Source organism: Aphelocoma coerulescens, chromosome 8 (assembly GCF_041296385.1).
Source record: "Aphelocoma coerulescens isolate FSJ_1873_10779 chromosome 8, UR_Acoe_1.0, whole genome shotgun sequence".
In the NCBI taxonomy this organism is placed as follows: domain Eukaryota; kingdom Metazoa; phylum Chordata; class Aves; order Passeriformes; family Corvidae; genus Aphelocoma; species Aphelocoma coerulescens.
In genome coordinates this window covers 13,292,429-13,307,738 of record NC_091022.1, presented here as the reverse complement: position 1 = coordinate 13,307,738, position 15,310 = coordinate 13,292,429, and the positions used below count along the sequence as shown (strand labels likewise).

Sequence of the window (15,310 nt, the reverse complement as noted above, 5' to 3'; positions counted from 1 at the left end):
ACATCACAGAAAGAGACCCACTATTCTGGATAATAAAAATGGCTCTGCTGAGATCCCCTACAGAGACCTTGTATGTTTATCATTTTCCACAGAAAGCTGTCTGGTATCCAGCATATTCCTTAACATAGTGGTACTATTTAAGCAGCATTAGGTAAATTCCTGCCAACATTTCCACTATAAATTTTCTCATCCAGGAGCTTCTTATGCTCACATAAAAATAAGTTTGTTGGAAATTGGCACATATTCTTGGTCAAAACCCATTAATTTCAATCTCTCACTATTTCCCCACAAGGGGGTGATTTTTAAGTTTTTATATACTTTGAACATAATTTTATTTTGGTTTTACCCAAAATAAGGACAAATTAATACCTTTGTCAGTATACCTGTGCCTGCTTTGTCGTTAAAGAGAAGATATAATAACTGATGAAAATCTACAGCTGGGAAAATTCACAATTCTCTCAGTATTTCCAGAATCACTTTACATCTATCATAACAGTAACCTTTAACAAATTAAGAAAATTGGAGAATATTTTAAAATAGTTAATAACAATTGTAACATTCCTTCCTTTCAAAATGAAAAAACAGACATAAGCAAATTTCTTCAAACTGAAAAAAATAAATCAAACAATAATCTGCAATTTTCCTAGTTCTACAACCTTTTTACTAATTTTTCAGGCATAAAGTAGGACATAGTTTCACAGCACATAATGGCTGTATGTTACAAGTCTGCTTTTTACAGCTCACTTTAGCTTATAGACTCATGTGTGTCTCAGATTAATTAAGACACAGAATATTTTTTTCTAAGCTTCCAGAAATACTACAAGTGCAGCAGTTTGTTTCTCTGTCAGCAGTTCTGTACTGTCTCCTTTATTTTCCTTAATTCATTAACGCTTCCTGATTTGGACATCTTACAAAACCTGCTATACATACAGAAAAATTCCCCCTTTGATTTCTTACATGACCCCCTCAAGAGCTAGAGTGCTTTGAGAGGTTTTGTACAGTCACTGTCATCCTGAGCTGCGCATCCGCCATCTCCAGCAACGTGTTTCTGAAATGCTCTGCCCTTTCTCTTTCACCAACCACATTAAAACTAAGTGAGGCAGAAGAAAAAATGGGAGAGAATATGCAGCTGTAAGACAAAAGAGGTAAGCAACCCTTTTGAGCAATCTATGTGTAGAACCTCTGCCCTCACCCTGCTGAGTTCAAGTCATGGTCTTGGTCTTTGGCCCTGAGCAGTCCTGGCTGTCTGAAGCGCCTGGACAGAGCTCTGTGTCTGCAGTGTGCCAGCCAGCAGGAGCCATGCCCAAATGGCTCCTGAAACTACTGTTTAGTCAGAGAGCCTAAAAGAACCCAGCTGCAGGAATACAGCCAGTACTCTGGAGTGTTTTGCTGGTCTTGAATGCCATGGAATTTTGGCACTGAGTTTTGTTGGATTGTGTGTTTGCAAGAAGCACTTGGTATGCTGTTACCACTTGGCTTGAACGTTCCTAAATTGGTTAAAGCTGTTCCTGATCCATTGACTGTACTTCCCAGCCCTGCCCGTCTGCCTGTCATAGGTCCACACAGAGGGAGGCCCTCAGAAATCCTGCACAGAATATATAAATTTTTATAGAATACATAAATTGCTACTGGCTATTCATGTGTGAGAAGTTTACTGAGGAACGGATTGATTGTACATTTGGAATCCCAAATGTTAGTTTCCCTCTTTTTCCTTCAAGATGTGCTATAAAAATATTTCCAGAAAATTATCCATTTTCATCTTCTATTTCCTGTTTATATTTTCTGTCTTCGCTAATTAAATTGTTTCTCTGAGAATTTTGTTCTGTGAAGTATTGGCCATGCTGTAACAGTAGTCAAAGAGCTTTCCTTTCAGATCAGGTGAATCATCTCTGCCCATTAAGTTCTACACGCATTATTGCAGATTTCATTATTGTGATTTAATTACCATTCTAAGGTATTTGTTGGACAAATGTACACTCTTTCACTTTGAAAAATTTTCACGGAATAACTTCAGTCTTTACAAACACATTCTTTGATTTCAGCTGCTTGACTTTGTGAGACCAAAATAGAATTTTATAAAGTTCCTAGCAAATAATCTACAAATAATCTGGTCATATTTCATGACCTGGAGTCATAAATGAGGCACTTAAAGATCTACCTGCACAAATCCTGAGAACTCTGAATTACGGGTTATTAAGTATTCCAATAGCTGATCTGTAAAACAATACTGAGGTATCTAAACATATATGCATATGTCATACCATTTTTCTTATACGAAAATTTCAGGAAAAAAGGAAGTCTCACAGGGTAGAATGATGAAAGGAAGAGAGAGAGCAAAGATGGAGCAGGAGGAAGAAAAATAGATCAAAATGTACTAATACACTTGAGCATCCTTAAAATACTCTGAAAAGTGCAAGGAGAAAAAAAGAAAGCACAAAAGGCAACTGTCTACATAGACTAGTTCTTCCATCTCTATGAAACTTACATGACCACATCTGTTGGCAAAGACTGCTCAGGCAATTTCACAGAGTTGGAAGTTGATATCTAACATGTTATAGAAGTAAAGCCTTTCATGTCTCTGCTAAGCCAGTTGTCCACCATGCTTTGGTGTCAGAGGTAAGTGGATGATAGCAGAAGGAAGATGCAGAGAACGTGTGGTGAGGTGTCAGGCAGACATCCACAGGCACATTTTCATATTAATACTTGTAACAAAGTGCATGCTTAACTTGCCCCAAAAAGCTCTAAAAGCCTATTTCACCTTTGAGAATCATAACAGAAGAATAACCTACTGCCTTGTAACAATTTTTTTTTACCCTGGATAACACTTAAAACAATGTATTTTAACCAGGGATTTGTCAGATATTTAATATAACTTGCTTATTAGGGATAAGAAAGATGAGAGCTACATCTCAGTTGCCCAGAGTTGGTGGAGAACATCCAGCAAGGTATTTTTTTCTACCATTAAGCATACAAGTACCACCTGGAAGTAAAGTAGATCAATTTTAAATCTTAATATTTAGTTTGGATCCTAAATTCTTTACTGAAAAAGGCACTAAGTTGTTGTCAAAGCCAACATATAATTCACAAAAGGCAAGGCACAGTTCAATAATTCATTGAAATATGGAATAAAAATAAGTAAAGTTTATGAACATTTTCATTCCTCTCTATTTTGGGGATGTGCTCATAATTAAAATCAGAGACTTTTCAATCAGCCTCATGGTTATGTGATAAAAGCTGCCTGAGAATCATGAAATATCTTGTCCACCAATTATGCCTGGCATGAAAACATGGTACGGAAGGATTTCTTCTAAAAGGTACTCCACCAAATAAGTTATTCTTTGCAGAATCCTCCAAGACTACTAAAAGGAGTTATTTTGATTGAGGAAATATTCACTTTGCTTCATGCCAGAGCAAATGTGGAGAACCAGGCTAGAGAGCTACAAGGACAATATGCTCAAACCAATAGAATTCCTGCCTGCTGGAACAACTACCCAGACATTTACTCACATCAACTGTTCTACTACAAGGAGCACACAAGTGTGTGTGATGAATTCACTCTTTGAAAATTCCTCTGTGAATCTCACAGACATTCCACAGTGACATCCTGGAATAAGAAAATATATGGGTATGTACATTTCCAGGACTGACTGAAAAACGCAAAGCGGGAATGCACAAGGTGGGGTATCTGCACTGGAAAAATAGCTTTGATATGAAAACGGTGCAACACTAGAAAAATGCAGTGTTGAGTAACAAAAAAAGGAAATGGAGACCAGATTTGCAGGAAAGCAGTAAACTAACAAGTTGGCTTTCCAATTTTGGCTGTATCTTTATGTAATTACTGCTTTAGGTAGCCTCATGGTAATAATTGCTACATGTGATTCCAAATTTTTGGAGTCTTCCAAAAATTGGATTCCACAGCAGAAATAGGAACAAAGAAAATTTCCAGTTAGATATGGTGTCAGATTTTCTCAATGATGTAAATCATCAAGGGTCTGACTAGTAAGGAATTAATTATTTTTTCATTATATCGATAAATGCTAATGGCGGCTTATTACCTTAACTGACTTCATAAAAAGTTGTAGATATTATATGTCTTCTTGAAACATTTTCTGTTCCTTTTTAACTAGGTAATCTTACTAATGCTTTCTAAATATGGTGCATTAGAGAATTACAACCATAAAAGTAGTCCATTCATAGTCTTATTTATTACCTAAAAGTTTCTATCATTGAGAAAAGACACCTCCACTATCAACCGCCTCATTATTAAAAAGGCAAAAGTAGGAATTCTTAGAAGGCTGTAAGGGCACTGTATAAAGAAATCAGTGCAGAAATAATGTTTTCTTCCAGTACTCAAAATTGTAATGGTCTAGTTCCTTAGTTCTACAAGAAACTCTGCAGTTCAGAGGCAGATTTTGGGATATCTCTCTTACAAGAATCTTAATAAAAAAATAACCCTGCCAGGTGAAAGTGATTTCGTCCAGGGAATTGCAGGTAAGCATTACTTCAGAAGCTGTGCAGGAAAAAAAAAAATCAAAACAACAAACCAAAAAAACCCCCAGCAATTACATAGATGTCTAATTTATTTATTAAAGGTTCAAAAATACTTTCTACAACTAGAGTGTGAGGGTTAGAATTAGCAAAATACCATCTTCCTGATTCACACTGGATAAACTTAGTACCTCTTATGTGCTTATAAGGATAATTATATTTTAAAGATGTTTACATAAATGCTGAGAAAAGCAAAGCAAAATCAATGCTAAGCATTAAATCAACTCATAACAAAATCAGTATCTTTCATTTTCATATTACAGCTAAAGCCTAAAAAAGTACAAAGTGAATTTTTCAGTAGAGGAGCAGAAATCAGCACAAATACCCTAACCTGGGTGTTTTGTGCCAACTTTCTCTAATTAGTTATGTGATAGTACAGCTACAGGCTCCAAAGAACAAAAGTCTAGACAGCACGGATATTATTACTATAGAATTTAGAAAAACCTGCTGCAGAATTCATTTAATCTTCCTGCAAAGATCTGAGGGATTGAGGAATTCCAGGAGCTTTTAATATAATATTCCATAACCCAGGCCCATTGCATAATATAGCTAGAGAAAGATGTTTAGAGCCTGCCAGACTGAAGCACTGTAAAAGCAATAAATTGTGAAAGCAGAATACTGTACGGGTCAAAGTTTCCACAGAAATCAATGTCTTCTTGATTCTTTGAAATACCATGCTTATAGAAGGATAAATTCAGCTTGGTTAAGAAATAGGTTGATATACCAATTATAATTTTTAACCTTCATAACATAGCTGTTCACAAAGTCAACTGCAATTCTTGGCTGAGAGATTAGATTTTACTACAATGACTATATAACAGCAAGTGTACATAGACACAGGCACGCACGTGTGCCCAAGGACATCCTATTTCTAGATAAAAGATCTGCAAATCTTTTCCATTTTCATGTCTTTTGAAACCTTATTTACAACTGTTGTTTGAAAATGAAATGTATTAGACACAATAATAAAAGAGGTGATAATAAATCCTATCTGTTAATTATTTTGAAACTGATGCAGCATGCTGCATTTTTTGATCCCAGGTTGTTAATTTTTAATGTAATTACGGACAGTTTAGTTAAATGACAATTCCTCTGCTTCTTGGGAACATTCCTTGAAAATGAACTTGAATTCCAATAAATTACCAGAACTTTGCTTTCTTCTTCTCTCTACCTCCTGCTTCCAAAAATAAGGAAGGGAAACTAGATTTTTGTTCATTGATCAAAAATTTGTTTGGAAATACTATAAAAAATTAATAAACACCCAATCACCATTCTTTGAGATAAAAAAGTATAAAGAAAAACAAAAAAAGCCAAATAGAAAGCTTTTGTAAGAAATGCTGGTTTTTTATTACTTGCCTCTGAAATGGAAAAATTGTCTGCTTTGCTTTGCTTTTCTTTTTGTGTTGGGTTTCTTTTTACTTCTCAGTGCTCACATTGGCCAGTTACTCTGGTGTTGATATCTAAAAGGTTGATTGTAAATATTTTTGCCTGGAACATTAAACATTTCTCTTTAGTCTGACAGATAGTCAGTGGGTCAGTAGCAATTACTAAATTACTATAATGGGAAAAATTTTGGCAGTGTCTCCATGAGCTGGTGCTGCAGCTCCACATGGCAGTGTGAAGCAGAGGATAGTGAGGACACCTCGTTCACACCCCGTGCTGGGGGGCACTTTGCTTTGGGCTGGCTTCTCTGTTCTACTTTAGCTGTACAGCAAAGCTAACACTCAGTAAAGCTCACATTTGCTCAAATACCCATTCTGCTCCTGTCTGCACTTGCACTCTGGGGCTTCCCATGCTTACAGATATGTGAGGGATGGGTCCTCTTCTGCAGCTAAACCACATTGCTGCCAAGGCATCCTCAGTCTATCTCCAGCTGCTCACTCAGGCTATTTAAAGGAATCCCATGCTGTACACAAGTGTATTAGTGCTTTTTTCATGAGAACAGATTCATGACTAGTATCAAAATCTAAACCCTTTATTAACAAGTATTACTGCAAGGATTTAATCCACAAACTCTGTTCTGTTAAAGCTTTCATTGACTTTAAATGAGAATCTTATACATCAGATTTTGTCTTGTTATACTAATTTAAAGCAAAGTGCCTAAAAAATTATGGTGTTGGTCTGACGTGAAGTTTTGAAGGAAAAATGGTGTCTATAAGGAAACATCTGCATAAAGACTCTGTTAGTTATTAACTTATTATAAAACACTTATAAAAAACTTGTATTGTTCACACCAATAGTACTAAATGAGGAGTGACAAATCCTTAAAGCTGGCAAAGAATAAAAAGATCCCTATTATTTATAAAACATTTAAGCTACAAACATATTTCTATGGATACAATTCAAAATTCTTTTACTAGGTGCCATGCACCCATGTACAAGCATCTCACTCTTTTTGTCATTCTTTTTCTTTTTTCTTTTTTTTTGGTTTGCATTTTGGGAATTCTCTTTTTTGCAGCAAGCACTTACAAACCAGCTGTTCTTGCAATATGTATTTGAAAACACAGAAGACAATAATTTCAAAAGACACATGCAAAAGTTTGAGGAATGTTGTGACAGTCTTTCAAAAACAAGCATTTACAAATTAGTCCCAGTGATATCAAAAGATTCACTTCAGTGAGCAAGGGCTTAGCAGTGCAAATGAAGGTCTCATAATTTGGCAGTTAATAATAATACAGTTTCTAGACAGCATAATTTTATTATTTTAAGATGCATTCATGGTTTATAATTTGCTTCTCATCATTTGTATGCACCTGATGCTTAGTGCTTGCTTGAATTCACGATCTTGTTTTTAACATGATACTGATGTCCGTATTAAAAAAGCACAATGTCATAAAACCTCAGATTAGCACTTATATTCAGGGATGAGCAGCAGGCAACTCCAAACTGGAATTTTCTCATATAAAACACACAACACCCCACTAGATTTAGAAAATACTTTATATTTGCTTTTAAAGCTAAACCAAATTCTTTCTAACAGCACTGCTAAAAAAAATGCCTCTTAGCTTTAGCACCAGTAGGTAAATTTACCAAAGAATATTGTGTGTTTTGGATATACAGAATCAGTGAATTTGGCAGCCATTTATCATGTTCTTAGGACACTAATCAGCCCTTTCCTTCTTTCAGTGATCTACTTGATCTCTGGACACCCAGTATGCTTATTTACTCAGAAAATATTGTTTTTCATGGGGAAGTTACGTCATTAGGTCATGTCACATCGATTAAAATGTATGCACTTAAAATTTCCCAGTGTGCTATAACATATTCTTGTGCTAGTAATAGTCAGACTGCCAGAATCAGAACAAGGATAGCACAACTGCCTAGAAAATGGAGGTCAATATTGAGAACAAAAAAAAAAAAAAAGAAATTGAAATGGTCAAGAATTTAATTTAGTTAAATCTTGTATTACAAACTTAAAATAACATAATTAGAAAAAAAGAAGAATATTTGAGCCACTGGGGTGTAGCATTGTTTGAAAGTAAGTGTGAAACATTCTTCACAGGAACAATATTAATTCTGAAGATTCTAAATGAATGATCCATGCAAATATGTTAGAACAATATGACTGAAAGAGTAATTCCTTCTTCAAAAGATACAGTCAAGTTGTGAGGAGGTCAGAAAAATGTAATATAATAATACCTGTTTTGGACTCATTTGTGTACACCAGAGCTCAGAGAGGCTTAGATGCACCCTCTAAGGGAACAGGAACATCGGATGTATCTAATTGTTCACAGCACTGATTCTGACAGGGCTGAACTCTGCTTTCAGTGGGAGTGAGTTACCTTAGAGATGCAGCTGGGTTTGGTGCAGTTGTGTTATGCTGCATACCTTGGTTCAAGACCAAAAAGAAACACTATCATCTTCAATTAGTAGGTCACAGAAGTGTAAGACTTCATTATATTTATCTACAGGTTATTATTTCCACATTTTAAATATCCATTCAGTCTGAGGAGACTGAAGAGTGCTCCACTGCTCCTGTGACCAAATCATTGGCTTACTATGAGTAAAAATAATATCATTATTACCCAAGATATAACAGCCTCTGTGATGCATGGATACAATATTAATCCTTCAGACACTGTGAGCTGTGGATTACAAAAGGTATTTGTCTTTAGGGGCTTCCTACATTTAAGCTAACAAAGGCTATAAATGTCATATGAAAAGTCTGTAGTATACAGTTTTAAGCCTTAAACAGTTAAATCTAATGTCATGACTAGATAACTTCTGGAATTTCCTGCACACAGAATAGGACACATTGTGTTTTGTGTATCTTCAGTGACTATTGTGGTCTCAAGAAACAGCAGGGTTCAAAACACAGAAATACTAACAAGGAGACCCATGAAATCACCAAATGTCACTCTGAGCTGCCATGAATGAGAAAAACAGAACATGTAACACACAATCATGACACTCTCAAGCAGGGACAGATTTCAGGAAACAGCACCAAACTTTAGAAATTGTAGCAGCAGTAACTAAGGGATGGATAAATTCTTGTAAATAAAACAAGAACGCTGTTTAGAGTAGAAAAACAGTAGACAAACTCAAAATGAACCAGATTATGTTTTGTTTGGCCAGACTTAGGACAGAGGTCACTTGCCTTGTTCACCCTAGAGAAGAGGAGACAGAGGTGAGACCTCATCGCAGTCTGCAACTTCCTTGAGAGGGGAAGAGGAAGGGGCAGGCACTGATCTCTTCTCTGTGGTCACAGTGATAGGACCCGAGGGAATGGCATGGAGCTGTGTCAGGGGAGGTTTAGGCTGGATATCAGGAAAAGTTTCTTCACCCAGAGGGTGGTTGGGCATTGTCACAGGCTCCCCAGGCAAGTGGTCACAGCACCAGCCTGGCAGAGTTCAAGAAGCATTTGGACAATGCTCTCAGGCACATGGTGTGATTCCTGGGCAGTCTGGCCTGTGCAGGGCCAGGAGTTGGCCACGATGATCCTTGTGGGTCCCTTCCAACTCAGGATGGTCTATGATTCTATGATCCATTAAAAATGTATATGGCCCAGTATTTTGTTTAAACTTTTGAGGTACGTTCTAATTTCAACATGCACGTTTTACCTACAGATTCAGGTAATTGAACACAGGTATAAATTAATCCATGGTGACTGTACAGTAAAAGAGAAAGCAGAAACCTATCCCAAAAGCAAGGATTGCAAGCTTCTAATTTAAGTAAGACTTCAGACTTAATCTAACCCCCCATTAATTTCAAGACCAGACTTACAAGATGGTAACTGATTTTTCTGAATAAAAAAAGAGAGAAGAGGTGCACTTTTAGAAAACCTGATCACTGAAGAAATCCAGAAATGTACAGTGAGGCTAGAAAAGGTAGAAATGTTGCTGTTCTCAGTACTGAATGTTAAGATTCAGCCTCTAAATTGACCTTACAGACAGCTGCACAATTTATTTAGTGAGTCCAAGGCCTCTTTCTTAGTGTGTCTCAGCTGGAATTGAAGCACTGACTTGCCATGTCAGTGCATGAGATTTCAGAAAAAATATTTGTCTGAGAAGCAGCCACCACTACCTTCCTTTTCCATCCTTCCACAAGTGACAACATGCTTGGACAAAAGTAATTTTAACTCATTCTAGCAAATTCTCTTAAAGTTATATCCTTGTGCCCATGTTGATGTCACACAAGTTTGACTTCAAGAAAAATTCAGGGTTATTTTTGAGTTTCTTCAGTTATCTGGTAATTCTGATTTAAGTGCTAATTTCAATTTGCTAAGCTATGTCTCACTCCAACCTTATTGGCTCTTCCAACAGTTGCTCACCAAAAAAATATTGCATTCTACCCATCTTTTAATGTAAATGATAAAATAAATATCTCCCTTTATGCACATATCATAAAAAATTATTTCCAAACAGCTATGTTTGATCATTTCAGAACCTCTGAAAGTTCAGACAGATATTTTTATTTAGTGATTGCACTGAGTTAAACAAACCAAACATCAATGCTTAGTTATTGTGCATTTTCCTCCTCGACAGCTTTTTAACTGGCTACAAATTTTGCAAGAACAAGTCAGGCCCTGTTGCCTTAGTTTCTATTATAATCTAAAATCACATGAAAACACAAACACAAAAAAATCAATTTATCTAACTTTATTTTTCTCTGAATTCTTTTTTGCTTATGCATATTCATATTGCACACATTTTTGACAGTTTTTTGTCAAAACCATATATTGGGGAACCTGGTTTCTCAACTAAGAAAAAAAACCAAGTGAAAATTTAAAGTAATTATCCGATGAGAAGACCAAAAACCTTTGTCACATCCCAGAGAGAGGCATCTGTGGAATACATCTTCAAATGGAAAATAATGTTCCTCAGATGTTCAAACTCTCTTGGGGACTACAGGTGAATTAGGCTGCAAATACCAAACATATCATACTGATTGATCCAGTAAATCACCCCAGAAATTTCCATATTCAAAAGGCCCACAGTTCATCACGTCCATGGAAAACAAAAATAACAATGCCACAATGTTATACTCAAAATTCATATTTCTCCTCTTGATATCTATGCAGCTTCTCCAGCATACGTTCTGCTTAAAGCTAGGATGAAAACCATTTATAGAGCACAGATGTTCTGTAGATGAAATAACTACCAATCTGTAATTTCTCATTTTTCATTTTTAAATTTCTCAATTTTAACCATTGTATAACAAGGTTATAGAAGAAACTCAGTAGTGTAGATCTAAGAAGCTTCATAATTAGTCTGTAAAAATAATTGTTGACATAAGGATTCTACCCAGAAAGGCCTCCTGACTGGCAGTTACATACTTCCTTAAAGGCATTTTACCCTTCCTATATGTACTTCTTGGCCAGTAAACGATGGAAACATATATGTCCTTATTGCCAACGTATGTTCCATTTACTGGAAAGAGTAATAAGTGGGATAAACACTATAACGGATTCATATTACACAGAAAACTTTCCAGGTCCTTCTCCCCTGCTCTCAGATACTGTTAGCATACACAAATATTTGCAATTGTTTAAGAGAGACAGAAGTAAAATGATTCAGTGTTATACTACACAACTGTCCCTGATTAATTCTCCCAAATATATCAGGTATCTCAATATTAGGCAGAAAGACAAAAAAAGCAACTGCCTTCCAGGTACAACAAAAAGGACAGAAAAATGCATCAAATCTTCCAACAATATACTTCCCTCTTTTACTTCTCTTTTATTTCAGCCTATCATAACAGGTTCTATAAATTAAAGTTTCTACATTATACCAGCATTTGACCTAAAAGATTATTCTGGTTTGCATTAAGCATGACACTCAATACAAAATAACTCAATTCCATTTGTTCATTATTGTTCTGTACCTCAAAAACTTCTTCATCCAGAATCCTGGTTCCAAAGACAGTGATGCCATTGGTGTCCACAACTGTTTTGTCACTTCTGTCAAGTGGTTTTGTAGTTTTTTTGTTACAGTCAACAATCATTGTAACACTCTTTTTCTCCACACTGATAGCTACTCGATGCCACCTATTAAAAAAACCCAATAAAATTCTACTGCAGTTTATGTTTTTAAAACTAGGTCATTGTGTTCTCATCAAATCAGTATATAGCAGATGGTGCACCAATTAATTCACAGATAAAATTTTAAATGTCTCCTTTTATTTCCTTCTTTTATACATACTCCAATGTACACAGTGTTTTGACTACTTGCAGTATACGTTCTGTCCCTCAGCACAAGGGAATCTGATCCACAGCTCCTTGTGAACACCCTCTGTGAGGTGAAGCTCAAGCTGATCTTCCCTACAACTTTGACCAGAGAACATCACCAAACTTGAATCAGAAGCCAGTGCATTGATAACATTTTAATAGATTGAATGATCTGACAGCAGATTCTTTTTTATGAAAGTGTTTTTTGATTTTTCAAATTACTTGTACAAATATAATTAAGCCAGCAGGTTATTACTTATTATTTAAAATTTACTATTTTTTTGGTGTGATCAACCACCAAAATTTTACCATGTTCTTTTGTTTATTTGAAGGTATTCCATAGATACAGAGATTTTCCAAATACATGCAACAGTTCCAACATAGATGCTTTCCCAGACAAATATATTTACAAATACTTGGCACTGTTCCTGCAACAATAGCCCTGCCTACATAATAGTCACCAGTGAAGGAAGTGATTCAGAGTACTGACAAATGACTTTATTTTAGAGATATTTGAGAGTAAAATTTTGTATGATTTGCCCAACACTACTATGTTCTTTATGAGACTTTATCAATAATCATGACAGATCACATTAATTTAGTGAGTCTCTCTGCTATGACAAATATTTAAGAACAACAGCAGACCACTCTGTAATCCAGCATGAAGCAAAATGTTAAAGAATCTTTGATAGACCAGGGCAAAAAGTGTAAAGTATGTCATACTAGTGACTGGTAAGAGGAAGGCTGGAATCAAATTATTTTAGTTGGCATTTGTGGCATTAGGGTTGCCTGAATCAGAGAGAAAGCTTAGATCATTGTTAAAAAGAGCTTCTGTGTATCAAAAGGAACACCTTGAAGCTAATGGAATCTGACTGCTAAACAGTGTCACTGAGCCAGAACTGTAATTCCATGTTTTCTCTGGAATGCTGTTAAACATTATCATTATAAAAGCAAACTGGCCATGCATCCTCAGGCACATTACATTATTCACACTTTTTAAATATATCTCAGTTTGAGATGAAGATTGTTGTCCCAGATCCTTCATAAAATAGCTGAGTCAGAAAAATATTGTTGGCTTATCTTTTGAAAGTGTGTAGAAGCTGAAAGCATGAAATCATAGCTCACTTTGGATAGGATTGACTCCAGTTGATTTAGAAGTTGTATAGTCTCACTGTAGGAAATTGTACCAAACGAAGTTAATTTTTATTTCTTCATTTCTGCCAGTTTATCAACATTTTTGGGTGAAATTCTATGTCACAACTTTCTTATTTAGCAAAAGTCCATTAAAAAAAAATGCTGCTTTGTTTAATCACTCCTTCTGCTAGGGAAATGAATCAAGTCTAGGTTTCATCATATAATTCCATTGTCCGGTAATACTAGGCCAAGGAGACAATTGGTTTTTTCTTTTTCTTTCCTTCTTTATTGTTTTATAAACATATTTCATTATAGTTCAATTTTTGCCCTTCCTCACTGAGTTGTTTCCTTTTGCTCTAACAAAATTTATTTCTGTCTATCTTTGAAGACAGTGCCTTCTTCTCTTGGGCTGCAGCACAATAAAAAGCCTTTGAAAGAATGTCCTTTTACAAGCACTAGAATGACATTCCCAGAGAATGACTGCTTGTCTACAAAGCTACAAAAAATTAACAACTGTATTACTGATGAAACAGGTATTTGAGATTAATTCCTTTACTGGGGGTGCAGTATGAATCCTTGCAGCACTTGGGATTAATTGTTCACCTTATTCTTTCCTGATTTCTTTATACATAGGATTTCCTTATACATAGGATTTCCTTATACATACATATCTCAAACCATTTTATTTATCAGCTGTTTTGGCTTGGGATAGAAGAAATTCTGTGCTGTTTTGTCAACTTGTCTTCACTCTGCCTACCACCTTCAAATGGACCAGACAATTCCTTTAGTGAGACTCTATATTGCAAAGGAAGAATCTTCACAGGTTTAATTTGGGTGGGTTTAACTTCTCTGATTATTTCCTCACTCTCAAGTTATAAAAATGGCAGATAAGAAAGGTGGTTTGTTTCATTTACAGCTGTATACACCATTTGGAGCTGGAGCTTTATTCTGCTGCAAAGCTTCTCGAATTTTGTACTACACCAGTCCAACTAGCTAGAAACCATGTTACTGACTTAAATATTTAAGAAAACTGTTTATAAATACCATAATCACCTATACAGTGGTCTGCAATGTGTTTTCCATTTTAAAATTTTACACTTACTTGCCGTCAGCAATGTTGACTGTTCTGAAAAGAGGATAGTCTTCTGGGGCAGGTTTTCCATTTTGGTCTTCAAATAGAAAGACAGGGGATCTACCAACTTCAACACCTACTTGTTGAATTCCTTGTTCATTGTAGATAGACAAAAGGAAAGACTGAATACCCTTTTTAGGTTTTACTGTCATTAATATTGAAAAATCTTCTGGAAAACCTCCACCTGTAAACAAAGTGATATATACAACTATAAATTCGGAAAAAATGAAACCATTTTTACATTTTTTTTCTATAAGCACAAAGGATTCAGCATACAAATGGCAGGGGTTTTCTAATTCTCAAAAATGAGTACATAAAATATCATATTAGGAACATTTTCTATGTCTTTTTTTCCTTCTGGTCTCACTTTAATTTCTGAAATGTATACTTTAATGGTTCTTAAAAACAAAACTTGTAAATCATACAATCATAGAACAGTTTGGGTTGAAAGGGACCTTAAAACTGATCATGTGCAGCCTCCTGACATGGTGGGGATGCCACACACTAGGTTGCTCAGGGCCTCATCCAAGCTGGCCTTGAACACTTTCAGGCTTGGAGCATCCACAACTTCTCTGGGCAACCTGTTCCAGTGCCTCACCACTCTCTGAGTAAAGAATTTCTTTGTAACATCCAATACTGCTCTCTCCTCATTTACTTTGAAGCCATTCTCCCTTGTCCTATCACTATCTGCCCATGTAAATAGTCCCCATCCCTCTTTTTTAATCCCTTTAAGTATTGAAAGGCTCAAGAATACTTAAAGGTTACTGAAGGATCCCCCCCCATAATGGGGTCTTCTCGGAGCCTTCTCTCTTCCAGGCTGAACGAGCCCA

At 35.8% G+C, this 15,310-nt stretch overlaps 1 protein-coding gene across 4 annotated transcripts in view; it reads right to left on the bottom strand.

Moving 5' to 3' along the window:
• Nucleotides 1-15,310, bottom strand: part of COL11A1 (collagen type XI alpha 1 chain) — a 132,941-nt gene that overhangs the window by 98,251 nt on the left and 19,380 nt on the right. For all 4 annotated transcript variants that reach the window (XM_069023255.1, XM_069023256.1, XM_069023257.1 and 1 more), the window contains exons 3-4: nt 14,451-14,664; nt 11,872-12,034 (exon numbers count right to left, since the gene is read on the bottom strand). In XM_069023255.1, coding sequence (XP_068879356.1) covers nt 11,872-12,034; nt 14,451-14,664 — 377 coding nt within the window. The remainder of the gene's footprint in view (nt 1-11,871; nt 12,035-14,450; nt 14,665-15,310) is intronic.